Source organism: Lonchura striata, chromosome 2, assembly GCF_050655825.1.
Source record: "Lonchura striata isolate lonStrDom1 chromosome 2, ASM5065582v1, whole genome shotgun sequence".
In the NCBI taxonomy this organism is placed as follows: Eukaryota; Metazoa; Chordata; class Aves; order Passeriformes; family Estrildidae; genus Lonchura; species Lonchura striata.
Genome location: NC_140704.1, coordinates 114,915,338 through 114,932,209, shown reverse-complemented (window position 1 = coordinate 114,932,209; position 16,872 = coordinate 114,915,338). Strand labels below are relative to the sequence as shown.

Here is a 16,872-nt window from a genome sequence, read left to right as displayed (position 1 = left end):
AACAAGTGTAAAAACTAAACAGCAAATATGCTGAATTCCTTTAAAATATTGCATGTTATTATTTTTTCTCCCCCAGTAATATAAAATGCAAATATTTCTTTCAGGTTAATAACACTTTTCTAACTGTCCTTATTTTAAAAGGAAGCTATTACTTAGTCTGATGAGCAGGAAAAAGGTAATATAACGAGAACCTTCACTATTTCTAAACATTAAGAAGTTTGCAGACAAACATCAAAAGTAACAACACCAGAAATCTGAAGAGGACATAGTTGACCCTGGATAATCCTGAGCTTTAGAATCCTATATTGCATTACTTTTAGTATATATAAGAGAGAAAAAATAAAGTCCCAAAGAAGAGGTGAGAGGAATGTGGAATTGTGACATGGAATACAAGACTGCCTGTGGACTTTCCCAGACAGAGGCAAGTCTGGCCTCTTTTCTTATCCTTTGGCTACTGTATAATGGTTTTTGGCTGAAGGGAAACAGGAACAAATCTCCCCATCCACAGGCTCTTCTGGGCATGTAACTGGTTGCTGGCAAATGAGCTTCAGAACAGTCTGGGCATGGGATTTTATTCTGAATTTTTCTCCAGAAATTGTACCTTGAACTTGAGAAGCCCTCCAGAGGAAAATCACACTTGTGCCAAAAGCTCTGCTTTTGAAGAACTGATATATTTAAAAGGAATATTTCTCTAAATCTTCTCAGTGAGTTCATATCCCCGTGTCCTTCAGGGAACTACTGTGCACATGTGTTGTTTGGCCTGACTAAATCCACTGGGATTTAAAAGTTATGTTTGAAAGATGAGCAGTGGTTGATATTCACTGATCATGAAACGAAAGCTGGGTGTCATGTGGATTTGCTACAGCTTAGTGATGCAAGAGAAAAGAGCCAAACATCATCTTTTTCTCATTCTGATAATAACCTGTGAGACCACATACATGAAGTTTAGAAAAACAGTAAAGCTCTGAAAAGTAAGACACAGAGAGGTTCTGTGTAAATAAAACTTGTGTTGCAGACTGCGTGTAAGACTTCTGGTGGTAGATGAACACTGACTTTCTGGTTTTAGTTATGTTTATTTTGTTACATATACAGCTTAATTTTAGGCTTACTGAGATTCTTGTGGGGTAACTGATACCTTTGGGAAAGACCAAAACTAAAGGCATTTTTCTAAATTTTATACAGTTCTGCTTCTTACATACTCAATGCTTAATGTACTAATATGTCATCCAGAGAAAGAAAGGGGTGAGCAAGTCTTACAGACACATAAAATTATGTAAACTGGGTAATAAGGGTTACTTTTATGACAGCTTAATTAATTTTTAATTTTATCATAATGACTAAAACATTGCATCCTAACAGATGGTTGTGAAAACAGCAAGCATTCAGCATCAATTCTCCTTTTTATGGCAATGTGCAGCCATATCCATCTTGGAAGAATGGATTATGGTTCCACTTGTTGGCATAACCCAATCTGCAGTAGAGTTCTGAGATGTGAGCTAACACCTAAGCCAACTGCTTTTCAGAATGAACCAAGCCACTGCAGATTTTTTGAGTCTTACTTGTATTTCATGTCTTTGATAGATATTTATGCGTGGGTGGATGTCATAAAGTAGATGTAACAATGCATCAAATTTAGTCTATGAGTGCTGCAAATCACTAACCCCAAAGCCTTGAAAATTAAATTTCAATGTCTGAGATAAATGAACTTCTGGAATATACGTATTCTACGTGACCATTAAACACAGAAGTTTGCACAGCAGCACTAGCCTCCACTGCCAAGAATTTTATGTCTCAGAGTTCTCAGATTTACCATAATTCAGTTCTGTTTTACTTCACCAACTTCACAGAAAACCAGAAATACAGTGATACAGTAAGACAATTGTACACAAAAGTTTTAAATATTATGAATCTGTGTGCAGAATTTGGGACCCCAGGGGAATGATCCAGGCATCCTTTTGGAGAAACTGGACATTTTGCATACAAATATCCTACTGTTGTTCCTTCTTTTCTAAAAATCACTGCTTCTCCATTAGTGATCATTTCTTTAAAGACATTATAATTATAGCAATTAGCAATAATTGGTCTGGCACCTATCACCATTCAGATATAGAGTGAATATCAATATTAGCACCTGAACAATAGGACATTTGTGGTCTAAGGTAGCTCTATTAAAAAAGGGATCTCAAAACTGCAGGCAAAGGATGAAAAAAACATGATAACCTATGAGCAAATGAGTGATTCGGGAGGATCTTTGCTATTTGTCAGGCTTCAGATGTGTCAAGCCAGCCTGTTCTGCAGTAGGCACCCAGCAACAGCTGATATGGATGTTCCCTGCTGGTTTTACAACTATGTCACCACTGGTTAAAAAAGTCTCTTGTGAAAGAGACTTTTCTGAAAGAGAAGTATCAGTGTGGTCTTCATGGCATGCTCTTATTCTGCAACCCCTTCCTTAATAAATAATTTGCTAGAGAAAATACAGACAAATTAAAGGGTCCGTTTCTAAGCCTTAGGGCTGCAAAAAAGAAAAAAAGAAAAAAAGCATATCAGCAACACACCAAATGTATTCAGAGGACTGTTAAACTGCCACACTTTCAAAACTGGCTTGGTTTTAAGACACTTAAAACCAAGACAAATCATCTGAATCCTCTACTAGTGTTAATTTGCCATTTACTTAAGAATCACCAAGATTTTACCACCAAAATATTTTAACACTCAGCTATGTGGAAATAATCACAAAAACTGTCTCTGTTCACGGGAGCTAAATGTCTACACATTTCCTCTGTAGCAACTGGTCTCTGAATGTTTTTCCTCTTTCAAAGGAAGATTAAACCAGCCTTCCCACCTAGAGCTGTGCACACCCCCTTAATAAATATTTTTAAATATGCCCTAGAATAGCACAACATTTTTATATAGAAATAAGATTCACATAGTACTACGAAGTACAACATAAAACCCCCAGAAAACAGCTCTCTGTGAAACCAAATTAACCTTTTACTTTTAATTTAACCTGTTTTTTTCTGTACCTGAAAAGAAAAAGACTGAAATATATGGAATTAATATTCAAGCTAGGCAAAGCCTCTATCTTACAAAAATGGAAACTATTTGCAGTTAAAAGTTCTTTTTAAGAATCAGACACTAAAGATAAACTAAAGTAAGTATCAAATATTGGTTTTAAATATTAAAAAAGACTTTGCAATTAAGCTATTCAAAATATCTGGCTAAGGGTTATTTTTCCTACCCATATATTTATTATAAATAATGAATTAATTCTTCCTCTTGTTTATTAATTTGCTCTGGAGTACTGGCTTCTAAAAAACCCTCAAGTAGCTTATTAGCCTGTGGTAGAAGGAAAGGAAAACTTGTACTTTTACTTGCAGTATCAAATAACTGGAGATGAAAAATAAAGATAAGCAGTGAAAATTAATTAAATGAATTAAAAATACCCCACAAAGCCCAAAATATAAATACTAGCTGCACTTAAAACAAAATCAAAGTTATTCTGTGTTATATTACACTGATGATTAGCTATAAATTAGCTTCAGTGTTTAAAAAAACCTGAATCTTGTTTTCTTTTGAAATGTTACTGTACAGCTCTTCAGGTAATTTTATGTATTATCCTCACAAAGTATCTCTGCAGGTTTTTCCTGTGGATAAAAGTCCAGCTACAATCCTTCCTCTTTTCAGCTTTGGCTGCCAGAAGCACTTGAATGATCTGATGTCTGGGTAGGTACAGGTAGTATTTTGCAGGCAGATTGAACAGAGCTGGCCAGCTGCAGCCTCCCTTAAATCAGAAGCTACCTGATTCTGGTTAACTGCATACTTTCCTCAGGTTACCAAACCTTCTTAAGATGCAGGGTGAAATAACTTGAGCTCAGCACCATCCTGACACAAATGTGTGGGTTTTGAGCTAACTGCATCTAGCCACTTTGGGGCATGGGCAGGAGGAGGTCAGCTTTGCCTGAAGATGCCACCCCAGACTTTGGGATGCAGCAGGTGAACTTCCTGCAGAGGTCTCACCTCCTCCTTTGGAAATTGGCTTCACACAGGAGCTCTAGGATGACAAGATTTTGTTTTTATTTTTACCAAAATGTAACCATTCTTTTTCTCTACTAGCAGTCTCAGTCCAACAAAGCAGAAAATGGCAATGCAGTATGGTCTGATGCTTGACTAAGACTACTGTCCCTCTAGGTTATGTTTCTCTCAAAATCTAATTATAGAAATAACTGAAATTGCTTCTCATTGAGGATGCTGTGACTGCAGTGATTTAATATCAGTAATTAGATGTTATGTACTATGCTTTGCATCAGTTGTTTAAACAATTAAGGTTGTTGTCAGTCACTCCCCCATTCATTTCTCAAAACCAAATAAATGTTGAATATCCTGGCATATGATTTGTATATGCATATTTGGAAACAAAGGTACTATGACTTGGTGAGGTTGGCTCAAAGCCTTGAGGAAACAGGTTGGAATATAAATAATAAAATTTGAAGGATGAAAACACTACAGACGAGGAGAGGCACCCACAAACTCAGGAGGAACTGGTAGCCCTCACTGAAGCTAAATGAATCCTAGACATGACATCCAAATGCTATGCCTGCCAAACCAGCCTAGCACCACCATGTCCATTCTTCACTCTCCTCCTGAACAATCATATCAAGTAAGTCACTCATGGTTGTCAGGGCCACATTTCCTTCTCCCCGTCACACCAGACTGAGTGACAGCATATTCCTATCCTCAGTCTGGGTGGGCAGTGACTGGTCACATACATGTCCCCAAGAGCCAGCTTTCACAGCCGCATGTCAATATTCCTCAATAAGCCTGATTTCTGAAGTGCTTCTTTAAGAATGGAATTCCCCTTGAAAACGTTTTTGCTTAGGATAAATGGTTTTCATTTTCCTCACTAAAACCTAGTTTGCCTTTTCAACCCTCCACCACTGGCACATTCCAGTGGCCTACAGAGTACAAAAGTAGATCCAGGACAATGGAGGCAGACTTTTTATTCACTGGGTATGACAAATTACTCCCATTTTCAACAGGAGCTACATGCAGAAGTGAGTTTCTTAAGATTGCAGAGAACCATTGCATTCACTCTCCAAAATGAAGTTACTTGTTACCTCCTACACACTGGAGTAAATGGAGACTTTCTTCTAACCTGGGAAATATTCTGCAGTGGCAGCACAGGAAACTGAAGGACTTGCTATGAGCAAGAGAAACCTCCTGATCATAGTTTTGGTAGAAACACTGTACAATTTTCTGCTCAGCACCACATTTTCTAGGGCCATATACTGCTCACCACTTTGCTGGTACAGGGCTGCAAAGTCTATGGAACTCTGTAGCACTTGAAGAGGTGAGGTAGCGTTTCCCTTCTCTGGCGTGGCAGGCTGCAATGCCAGCATCACAAGTGCTAGGACAGCTGATAGGTTTAGGAGACAAAGCTCTATAATCACTCCAGCAGAAACAATGAATTATGTTCAAGACACTCATTTAAAACCCCTGAGTCTAAATGAAAGCAGGGAAAAATTGTATACAAGATTGAAACAATGCAGAAATCAGGCAGATTTAAAAGCAATGCCTGACATATGTAAAAATCAAAATGAATTTCTCTCACTAGGTAAGAAAATTATTATCGTGATTTAATTATTTAGGTACTACTACAGTTTCTAATTTTCGAAGAAGTTGAAGCTACAAATTATAAATGATCTCAAAAACTAACGCCTTGAAAACATGGGCTTGTTTAATCATTGTTGTGTGAAGATTTCTGTACCACCACTAAGTCCTGCACTGCCTAGATCTCAGTGTCCTAAACAATTTGCATAGCCACTCTTAACTAAGCAATTATTTGCAATACCTAAGCAATTATTGGCAATACCTTGCAAGCCTCAGTAGAGAGAATAGCAGCCAGTGCCACAATCCACCAACTTTGGGAGGACATACCCCACACTCATACACATTCACTTCAGGTTAGTGCTCGTGAAGAGCTGCTCCAGCTCGTGGCCGGGAGGAAACAGCGAGAGCATTTGGCTGAGCAAGGTCCCTGTGCTGGGTCCCCCAGAGGTGCCAAACCTGCACTAACCGTGCGGGGCTGCTCTGTAGCATGTTGACATAGACCCCGATGAGCACGTGTTCATCAGCCAGCCTGTCTGCAACATCGAGGCTGTACTGTAACCTGGAACGGGGCAGGGTGTGAGCCAGACAGACACACACACAAACAGAGAGAGCAGGAGCAAGTAAGATTGTGAAATGGGAATCTGGGAATTAATACTTCAGCGTTCTTAGAAATCAGAATGAAACAACAGGCCAAGTGCAGAAGTTATTTTGTTATTATTGTAATTTACATGTTTAGTATTTAGTGATTTAGGATGGTAGCATGCCACTTGATGACATAGCCAGCCTCAGAAATCAGAGAGATGCCAGATCAGGCCAGGGACTAAAGCTTTGGAGCTGCACAGTAGTATTTATTAGAAAATACAGCAAATTGTGAGGTTAGCATTATTCGGTTTAATATACCATATACTGCACACCAGCATTAATATAGATATGTAACATACATGATTGACACACTGAATTCACAAGCTGGATTTGCTTGCAAGTGTCTGATCAAGACCTTAAGCATCCAGGTGTACATACATATATTTAAACATGCCTTACTTAGCTCACTGGGTTAATTGCTTATCACAATTTTCTCAGGAAAGATGTATATAGAATACATTAAAAATGGCAGGAATAGAGGAAAATGTTTTGGTTTAGCTGTGTTAGTACAAGTTAAGAACATACTCTCTCTTTAACTTACCCTTTGCCTTTCAAGAAAGCTGGAGCAGCCCTAGCCAGCAGTTTGTTCTGCTCTACTTCAGTATTCTTGGAAGAAGAGCTAGTTAATAAGACAGGAAAACTAAGAAGAGGGTAAACAGTGATGTCTGAAATTCATTATAGAATAGAACTTGGAGAAGCTCATTTGAGTGCCCTGGACTGAATAAAAATAATAGAAGCTTTAAAGGAAAAGTTTTCTAGAAAACTTCAGGAAATGCAAAATCAGGAATTACGAGTTTCTCCTCCTGTTCTCCAAAAGCAAACTATTAAAGCCTCCACTACAGAAGTGACAAACAAAATGTGCTTCTCTCACAAATGGAGAGATGAAGGCTTGTGTATTTTCCAGATGGAGTCCGAGATAAACACGGTCTCAAATGCTGCTTTCGAGCTGGGAAAGCTTCACCATAACAGCTAAATTGCTTTTCTCCACATTAACTGTAAGATGGTTTCAATAATCTGTGGAAAGACATTTATTTGGATGCAGTGATAGGATACAACAGTTTAATTTTCAGAAGTACTGTTCTTCTGTTGATTTAAAGTAATATATAGTTCATCAAACACACTTTTTTCCTAATTACAGTATTTAATGGATTGCAGTAACTGCCTGTTTCCCAGCACTTAAATATCCACGTGAACAAGCTACCACTGGCTGAAAATGAGAAATATTGAAAATGTTATTTTTCTTTTCATGCTGCAGCTTTTTTTTTTGTTTGTTTAAGAAACAACAAAGCAAAACAAAATTATATCTTACTTTCTTATTTTTAAAAATTATTCACATTTTTTTTAGTTGGCACCTCATGGGTGCGAGAGCATGGATGCACCTGTGCATCCAGGGCTATATGGGTCTGGGTGTGTATGTAGGGAGGTAATGTTGCACAAAGTGGTGCCTGGTAATCTTCAAAACCTTCAATATTGGGACAAAGAAGGAATTCAGTGAGGTTTGTGTAATTCCCCTCCTTTTGGGAGAGCAAGGTTGGCAGTAGAGTTCAGAAGAGGATGGAACCAAAGGTTGTCCTAAGAACTCAAGCCTATTGATTTATAATAAATTTGTAAGATAGCTGAATGAAATGCTGTACTGCACAGCAAGAAAAAATGCTTGTTTCACATTTCTCTGCCCATCAGCAGGCTACTCATGTGTATTGCACTTCCACTGGGGCAAAATCCATGCAGATAAACATGTGCCATGCTATCTAGAAAGATGCATTTTCCACACGTTTTCTTCCCAGTTACAGAAGGAAAATGCATTCACAGGGTATAGGCTTAGCCATTTCAGCCAAAAATGCAGATAAATACAGTATTTATTGGTATAAACAATAAATTTATATTGTTTATATAAATAAATAAAATATAAATAAATTTATATTTATTTATCTGCCAGTACAGATAAATATGTTGCCACAGTGGGAGACCAAAGGCCCCAGGGCAGATTTTGAGCCTTACTTTCTAACAGTGAGCCCTCCACCAACGACAAGTTCCCCTGTCCTATGCTCCAGAGGCCACACAGTTAGTGTGGATAGACAGGCAAGCAAGGATTATTCACTGAACAACTGATACCATGTCTGTCCATGCCCCTTTCCTTTTTAGCTGATTAAGCAAACTTTAATCTTCCAACCTTTTCTCATGAGTGACATTTTTTCTCTTTTTCTGCTGTTTGGGTGTCTCCTCTGGACTCCAGACATGCTGGTTAGCATATCTACCCCCATGCTGCTGCCCTAAACTGCCAGCAAACCCCCAGGCAGATGTCTCCTCCTCTGGGGAATGAGTTTTAATGGCTTTCCAGATGATGTTCCAGGGTTAAATGCAATCTAACTACTGTATTGCTGACTTCAATTAGTTTGTGGTTCACTGCAACTGCTTGGTCCTCTGTTAAAATATTTCTATCCACCCAATTATCCTCCAATCTTTTATTTGACTATTTTCTTCCTTGCTACAGCACTTTTCACTTATAATTACTGAATTTCCTGTAATTGATTTCAGATCATTTGGACATCAATTACTACCATTGCTACTGATCTACTTTTCTTTTATTTAGAAACTGCTCTCCAAGCACTCCTTTCCACAACTATTTCAACCTTTGCACCACCTACAAATTGGATATATTCACTCTATTGCTTCCATTAAGTCACTATGAGAAATAGTGCATAGTTGTCTAATTTAGGACAGCTTTCTAGATTCCCAGCAGATGTCCTTCTCCTAAAGCAGTGGTAAACTTCTGAAAATGTCATTATTAATTTTGAATGTTACTCTTTTACTAATTTCCCTATGTCTGTATTTCCTTTGGGTACTTCTGTGTCATCTGGGACATATGTCTAAAGTCCTTTTAAGGTCAAGCTGTATTGTATCTCCTGCTTCTCTTTTTACCCACTGGATCAGTCATCCTGTCAATGAAATAAATTTGTTTGGTTGATATAATTTTTCTTGACAAATCTATAGTGGTTATTTTTTGTTTATTATCCTCCAGATGCTTACTCTTTTATAATTTCAGTATCTTTGGATACAAAGGTTAGGCTGCCTCCTTTATAATCCCTTTCACCTTTGTCCCTGCTTCCACCTTCAACCCTCCTTCATTTGGAAGAGCTGACATTTGTTCTTATTTTTCTTCCACATCTTCCTACATCCTCCACATATTCCCCAAAATACAACTAATATATCAGAGATCATTCTGGCCACAATGAATTTCCAACTGGAACAGATATTTTAAAGATATATTCCTGCTAAAATGGAACATAATTTAATATGCCAAATAGTGCTTCTCCATCCAAATTTAGAGACAAACCTTCCAGCTGTGAGCAGAGGTCTACAAAGATACAGACCTAATAATATTGGTGTAAATATTATGCCCTCATTAGTGTCTACCTGGCTACTGAACAATCAAACATATAAGCCTTCCTTTAGCCAGGCAGAATATTGCTGATATTCTGCTGAAATAAGGCTTCTCATCTTGTTCTGAATAAAAACCACACAAAGACAGCATGCAGTTGAAGTCTACCACATGCCTCAGAGATAGGAACATGGAGAACAGCAGCAACCAAGTATGTTTTGCTCCAAGTTAGTTGATGACTAGAAATCCGGCCTAATCTCTTGTTATGCCCAGGTAGAATATCCAATTCCTTTAACTTTTATCTGGAGTTCAAAAAAGGCACCAGGCATTCTGACTCAGCATTAAATAAGATTCAATTTCTCCTTGGCTATAGTTATCTGATATCACAGCAGATTCTTTTTATCTATCACACAATTGCCAAGTCATTTCATGTTCACCAGAATGTATTGCATCACACCATTTATTCCATCTTATTACTCATTTAGAAGAACTAAATGCATTATGTGTGAAAGAGGGGCTGAGAAAAATGCAAGAAAAAACATTCTGTTTCATCTTATCCTACCTGAATACAATATTTCAATAGCTTAAAGAAAACATTTATAAAGAAAGAGCAGGACATTGTACCCATTACTATGGCAGCTATATACTTTAAGTCAGTGTGACAGACTGCAGCAGGGGAATAAAATTATTCAAATAAGGAAAAAAAAAACTTTAATTCAGTGAATAGAGTTACTTCTCTTGACCGGACAAAAGTTTCTATAATGCTAAGTTCGCTTGTTTTGATGTAAAATATCCAAATCATTGGGTTTGCAAGGGCATTACCTATTCTGCAGTAATCTTCCCTTGTTCTGCTGCCCTCTAGGGCATCAGAAATTGCAAAAACAGAGAGAAAACCCCTGAATATTAGCTACAGCAAAAGAATTACAGGCCTTGTGATTTTAATCATGCTAGTTGTCAACACAGCAAATGACCATGATTTGGTATTTGGGAGAAGATCACAGACTTTTTTGTTCCTTCTTTTCTAACACAATTGCTTTAAAGCTGTTCTTCAGCTGTACAGAGCATATTGTTTATACCAATTTCCACACTGTATACATAAAGAAGAAAGGTACTTGTAATTGCTAAGCCAACCTCCTCATTAAAGCTCTCTTATGGACTTGCCAACTCAAACTAAGCAAACAAGCACAGAAATTTTAAGTGGACTTTAATTGTAAAGCAGTTTGAAGAAATTAAAAATCATCTCTGGATAAGCCTGAACCCAACTTCCTTTGAGGTTTGGAGTAATTGTGTACGCACTTGAAATCTGTGCTTCAGATGAAATTAAAGAGTAAATAGTATATAATGTTCCATCTCCTTTCAGCTGTTACCCACAATTTGTCACTGCATTTAACAATTATCAAAGATCTTTCCTCTAACAAGATTCTCTACCTTCCCAGTTAATTTCCAATTTTCACCCATGTATCCAGAAATATAGTAGTGTGCTGAACTTGGGAGATGCTATCCATTTTCAGCAGCAGAATGAGCTGGCTTGCTGAATTTAGCATTTGCTGCTATGGGGAGGAACTGGTTAGAATGGCTATGCTCTTACATGAACACAAGTAGCTTAAATAAATATCATGGGAATGCTATGAATGACATTCTCTGCCAATTCTCCTTTGAATAAACATTAAAATTACATAAAAACATCACTTAAAGCTATCAGAAGCCTCTGGACTAGACTGCAACAGAAATGAAAGTAACCATAAGTTATCTGCAGTGAAAACACAGCCAGCAGAGCTTTTAGTGTTGATTACATCCAGCTCAAAATTTTACTCTGAGTTTGTACTCTTCGTATTATAATATGAATCATGGAGTATTTAATATAAAATCAGCACAATTGCAAACAGAACCATCAAAGTCTGTTTCTTTGATGTTCAAGAGGGTGAGCTTTCACTAATGGAGCCTGATTTTCCCAGGGCAATAGTAAAACTTAAAAGAATGAATGAGGATACAGTTATCAGTCTAACCCAGATTGAAGATCTTGGCATTTAGCAGAAAAGTACCTTTATATCGGTAATTCTTACTGAATTATAGTTCATGCTCAGGGATTAATAAGAAAAAAAAAAAAAGAAAAGGATATTGCATCAAAAAAATGGGGAAACTGTTCTTATGCAATAGTGTATTTCTTTTATGCAGAATGAAATGTGATCTTCCTTTAGGTCACTGAGATGTGAGGGAATGCTGGAAAAAGGGCTCAGCAACGACAGGCATGGGTCCAAATCCAGTGCTCACTATGTAAATGGGAAGTTTTCATTAGCTTCAGTAGGACTTAGATCTGCTTTTCCTGTGGTCATTTTGAAAAGCAAAGCTGAGGGGTCTGGGGAGGGTTATTGGCAAGCAGCGCTTAGGGCAGAACAGCAGCCGCCCACAGCGAGAGCTGAGGCAGAGGAGGCTGGCTGTGAGAGCCAGAGTCATTTCCAGGCTTTTGTGAGAGCCTCTTTCATTCCTTGGTCAAGAGCACAACAGGCAAGTCATACACTGATGATGGAACCATAAAGGTGTAGTTTTCAAAGGCAATGTTTCCAACTTCCACTGAACACATTAATATTAATCCTACATGAAAGGGTAAAAGGAAAGAGTTGTGCTGCGCAGAAGCAAGAGAAGTTGGCAAAGCCCACAGCCAGCAGGAAGTCTATTCAAAAGACTAATTAGAGCCACAGAAACCCTCTAGCCCATCAGAGCCTTCCTTAAAGAATATTTTGAGTAGTTTAGCAGAATTGCTAATGATTTAGTGCATGAACTACAGAACTACTGCGATTAGTAGGTTAGTGCTCTCATACTGACCGTGAATTGTTGTGAAGCTGATTTACATACAGCTTTATAAGAGAATGCTCATCAGCCACAGGACTGGCTGCATTTATACCCCCAAGTAACCTGAATGATTCAAACAATGAAACCTTGTTAATACTTCAAAAAGAATACACAGAGAACAGAGTGTTCAGAGAGGGTTCGTAACAATAAATCTGATTTATTTAGAAAGAGTACTGACATGGCTGTTTGTAGGGTGCTTTTTCTTTCCAATAAAAAGATGAAAATTAAATTTGTAAAAGGTGAAAATAAAAATACTGAGAATAACCTGTCAAACTCCTAAAATCCTGCTATGTCAATGAAACAAAAGTAACAAAACTTCTAATATACAATCAATGTATTATTATATGCAGTTAACTCTGAAAGAACCAGAATGACTGCTGCATCATGGAAACTTTTAACTATACAGGGATGTCACACTATCCACTTATAAGGAAGTCTGAGTACCTATGCTTGAGGGGGATGGTACTATCATCTGCCTTCAGGGAATTCTCATCAAGGAGTGCTTCCTAGGAAAAAAAGGAATACTAACAGCTCAGGAAGCATGTACATTTAAACCTGATAGTTAAGGGCAGTCAGTTATTAAAGAAGACAAGAGTAAAATAATCAAGTGTATTTTACAGGTAAAGAGAGACAAGCAGCACAGCAGACAGTGCTGTGAGCATTACTGCAGGTCCCTGGCCTAAGGAGCAGTGTACTTTTGTTGATCCAGCACAGGGACCTCTTGGGAATAAACAGAAGCATCAGCAACACTCCTAAAGAGTGCTGCTCTTAGCGACCTCCCCTGGAGATGCTACAAATACATTACCCTGCCTTGCTCATAGGCCCCCATATATTCCAACAGAAATGAATCTGCATTTGCAGTCTCTCTGTATAGGCAGCACATCTGGCCTTGAGAGCTGCTTTGGGACTGACTTTCAAAAAGCATCTCAGTCCCACCCATTCTCATTGAGATAACACAGAATTTACAGTTTACAGCTTATGGTAACAAAATTCATAAATCAAAGAAAAAGTAAACCATCTTTACTCTGACTCTGCAGTGTACACTGCAGGTTTGGTTTCAGTTTTGGTGTTAAAATATGTAGCTGTGCATATCCAGAGATTGTGTTTAGTCACTTGGGAATGCTGAAGCACTGACACACACAGCAGGAATCAAACAATAAAATGTACCCAAGGAAGACACATTGCTCATCTTCCCTAAGACAGCAGGAAGTTATTTTCCTGCCACCTTCTTACTTATGTGCATTTGTAGGCTTACATAGATGGGGTCAGACAGCTAGCAAATGCTACACACGTATTTTGGCTGCATGAGCCAAAATATTGAGTCAAAATGTACAGTCAGCTGCAAGCACCTACTCTTTGGGATTTATGTTTCTGATGAGACTTCCCTGGCTTGTTTACTGAAGGGTCAGTCACCATATTCCAAGACTACTCCTTCTTCCTTGTTGATTTTAATGCAAATCAGAATGGTTTAACAGGAGAAAGGATGTCTTTCTATATCTTGGAAGTATGAAGACATCTTCTCTTTGTTCATCCTTGTGGTATGATGCAGGCATTCCCAATAGGCAACGGCACATCCCAGTTCCTATTCCCATAGTGCTGTTACAAAACGTCTTCACACCAATAGCCCATTTTCTGTCCCTATGGGAGGGTGCCTGAGGTTGCATGTGAACACATTTTAGTGGGTCAGAATGGTTCAAATGAAAGCTGAAATTCAGTGCTCTGCTGTGGGGAGCTTGGGATGCCTTAACTCCAGGCCTCTGTTCAGATGTCTGGGTATCAGTCCAAATTAACCAAGACATTTCCCTGCTCATATCTCTTGATTTTACCGTGTGAGAGCATTTGGGTTATTTTTACCCCTGTGAGGGAACTGAAGATTGAAACTTCCACCACTATCATAAATGGTTCGATATAAATAAGGACAAGAACTCACCTTCTGTTTGCAAAGGGACTTCCTGAGGGAACAGAATGGGAGAAGAGTGTGTCGTTCATGCTGGTTACAGGTCGGGGGGGCCTGAAAGGCAAAATACCCAGCTGCATTAATTTTGCATCAAAACCCCCTCTATCAGCAACAGTATTTATGTAGAACAGAATGAGCTTGTTTAAAGTAACATTGCAACTGGCATCTTCTGCTTTACACTGTAATAGTTTCCAATTATAGTTGCTGTGGTTTTAAGAAGTTGATAAAAATACACTGGTACTTAGGCCTGGAGGGAAATAATGCCTTTGTGTGTTCTGAGGTGAGTTTCAAGCCACCTGCTCAACTTTTATTCCCCTGCTTTGGTAGAACAGCCATGATGTCATTATTCCTTTCCAGAGGCAACAGTCCAGGGTGCAGTCACTGCTTTCAACCAGCCAGGATGAGCACTGGCAGTCAGTTTTCTGTGACAGCATGGAGGTCTGCAGCATGGAACTGCCAAGAAATGACACATCTTTTCATGAAGTTATTCCTGGTGCTAAGCTCCATGCTGCCACATGGAGTGACCAAACTGAACCCAAGCCCTCAGCATCTCATAAAATACACATGGAGTTTTAAACTGGTTTGATGGCAAAGCTTTTTAACCAGTACATCAAACCTCAAGTCAAAATTTAGAGTAAGTATTTAGTTCAAGAGGACCCTTTAGTAATGATGATCTTATTATTATATTCTTTATTTCCTGCTTTTACAAAAAAATAAAACAAGAAGGAATTTTCCTCTGCTTTCTTTTACTGTCAACTCTTAAAAATAACCTGTGTAATTTTCTCCTTCTGTATCCATTAAGGAGAAATTTCCCCTTCTTAGCAGATGCTTATGGAACATTGGGCAAAAGATCCATCCACACAGGAACAACTAAAAGGTATGCTATTAAAATCACAGGGCTTTCAATCAGCTACGAGCAGAATCTGAAGCCACATGTAATTCAGACCTCAATTTGGTTAATATTCCCTTTAGGCTCTGTAGAAGACCTATCTAGCTTTTTGAATTCTGCAGATGCACAAATTGAAATATGGTAGCCATCTGCAAAATATTCACTGGGCTCCAATTGTGCAAGACAACTGGTCAACCATTTCCAAGAAACCCAGTTCTGCATGGAACTGAACTATTACTATATATTTTGTTCTGTAACTTCTTATACAACAGGCAAAAATATGGTATTTGAAACATGTAAATGAATTTCTCAGCATGATAATGCTACGCTGATCTTAAGAAGTTTAAAACTGTGAAGAGAAAGATGTAGGATGTGGAGCGTTATTTATTTATTTGTTTATTTATATGAAAATACAGTTTTAACCTAACCCTGCTGTGTCTGCAGAACCACATTAAAAACTTCAGTTCTGATCAGTCATGAATTTGAAAGGCAGTCCTTTGTCTTCCATACTCATAGAGAAGTGTTTAATTTAATTTTTTTTTGGTAGTACTGAGATTATCACAATTTTTAAAGTTTTTTCTTTCAACATATTTACTAAAGAAGAAAAATACTCACCAAGTATCTCTTTTGCAGCAGAATAAAATGGAAAATAGATCATTAATTAAATTGTCAGTTTAATATGTACATGGTCTAAGTAATACATTGGACATACTCCATTCTTATTACCCTCATTCTGCAAAAAGCATGAGAACCTCTGCATAAAAGGTCATTAATCTGTTTACAAAAGCAAAGTTACTCCTGTGTACAAATGCCTTTAAACTCCAAGACCATGCTAAGATTTCCTGATTAGCATAACTTTGTCAATTCTCACAATGAAAAAAAATATACTAAACTAATGCAAGTTTCTTAAAGGCTGATGCCCACTGTCACAGTCCTGACATTCCACTTGACTATCAAATGGATGTTCAAACACATAGAGTTGTGTGATGTGCTAAGACAGAACAACAGACTTTATTGCAAAGGAAAGCAAAACTCAGCTACTGACTATAAATTACACCTTTTTGAGGTTATTTTTAAGCTCCTGAAAGCGAGTGATTAAGCTTTCTGATAAAAGTGATAATGAATTAACTGTCCTCAAGGAGACAGAAAACATTTGATGCTATTGAAATATGCTATGTAATAGAAGTATGCTACAGCACAACATATATCCACAGTAATAAACCAAATTAAATAGGAGGAATTTTCCAAAGTGCTTCAGGTTGTTCTAACCTGTTTACACTGATGTCAAAAATAATGCTCCCACAGGCTCAAGATGGAAATGAAGTCAGACCAGTGCAGAATTGATTTAAAAAATACCTCCATAGCCATGCCATTTGTCATCTCTGCTGTCTGGACTTTCTTTCATGTTGCTATTCTTATGTACAGAGAGGAAGAATGACCCTTTTGTCAGTGGGAGGAGTTCTACCATCAGGTTTATGACACGTTGATAACTACTTCTCTAGATGAGGCTTTAGATATATTTCTTGCTTAATTCAAAATTTTATGTGG

General features: G+C 37.9%; 1 protein-coding gene across 30 annotated transcripts in view; it reads right to left on the bottom strand.

Annotated features, from left to right (window-relative positions):
* Positions 1-16,872, bottom strand: part of DTNA (dystrobrevin alpha) — a 221,835-nt gene that overhangs the window by 30,986 nt on the left and 173,977 nt on the right. For 14 of the 30 annotated variants that reach the window (XM_085572084.1, XM_085572079.1, XM_085572077.1 and 11 more), the window contains 4 exons: positions 14,409-14,489; positions 12,452-12,541; positions 6,791-6,868; positions 6,074-6,166 (listed from right to left, as the gene is read on the bottom strand). In XM_085572084.1, coding sequence (XP_085428210.1) covers positions 6,074-6,166; positions 6,791-6,868; positions 12,452-12,541; positions 14,409-14,489 — 342 coding nt within the window. The remainder of the gene's footprint in view (positions 1-6,073; positions 6,167-6,790; positions 6,869-12,451; positions 12,542-14,408; positions 14,490-16,872) is intronic. The other 16 variants (XM_085572095.1, XM_085572091.1, XM_085572096.1 and 13 more) reach the window with 5 other exon arrangements.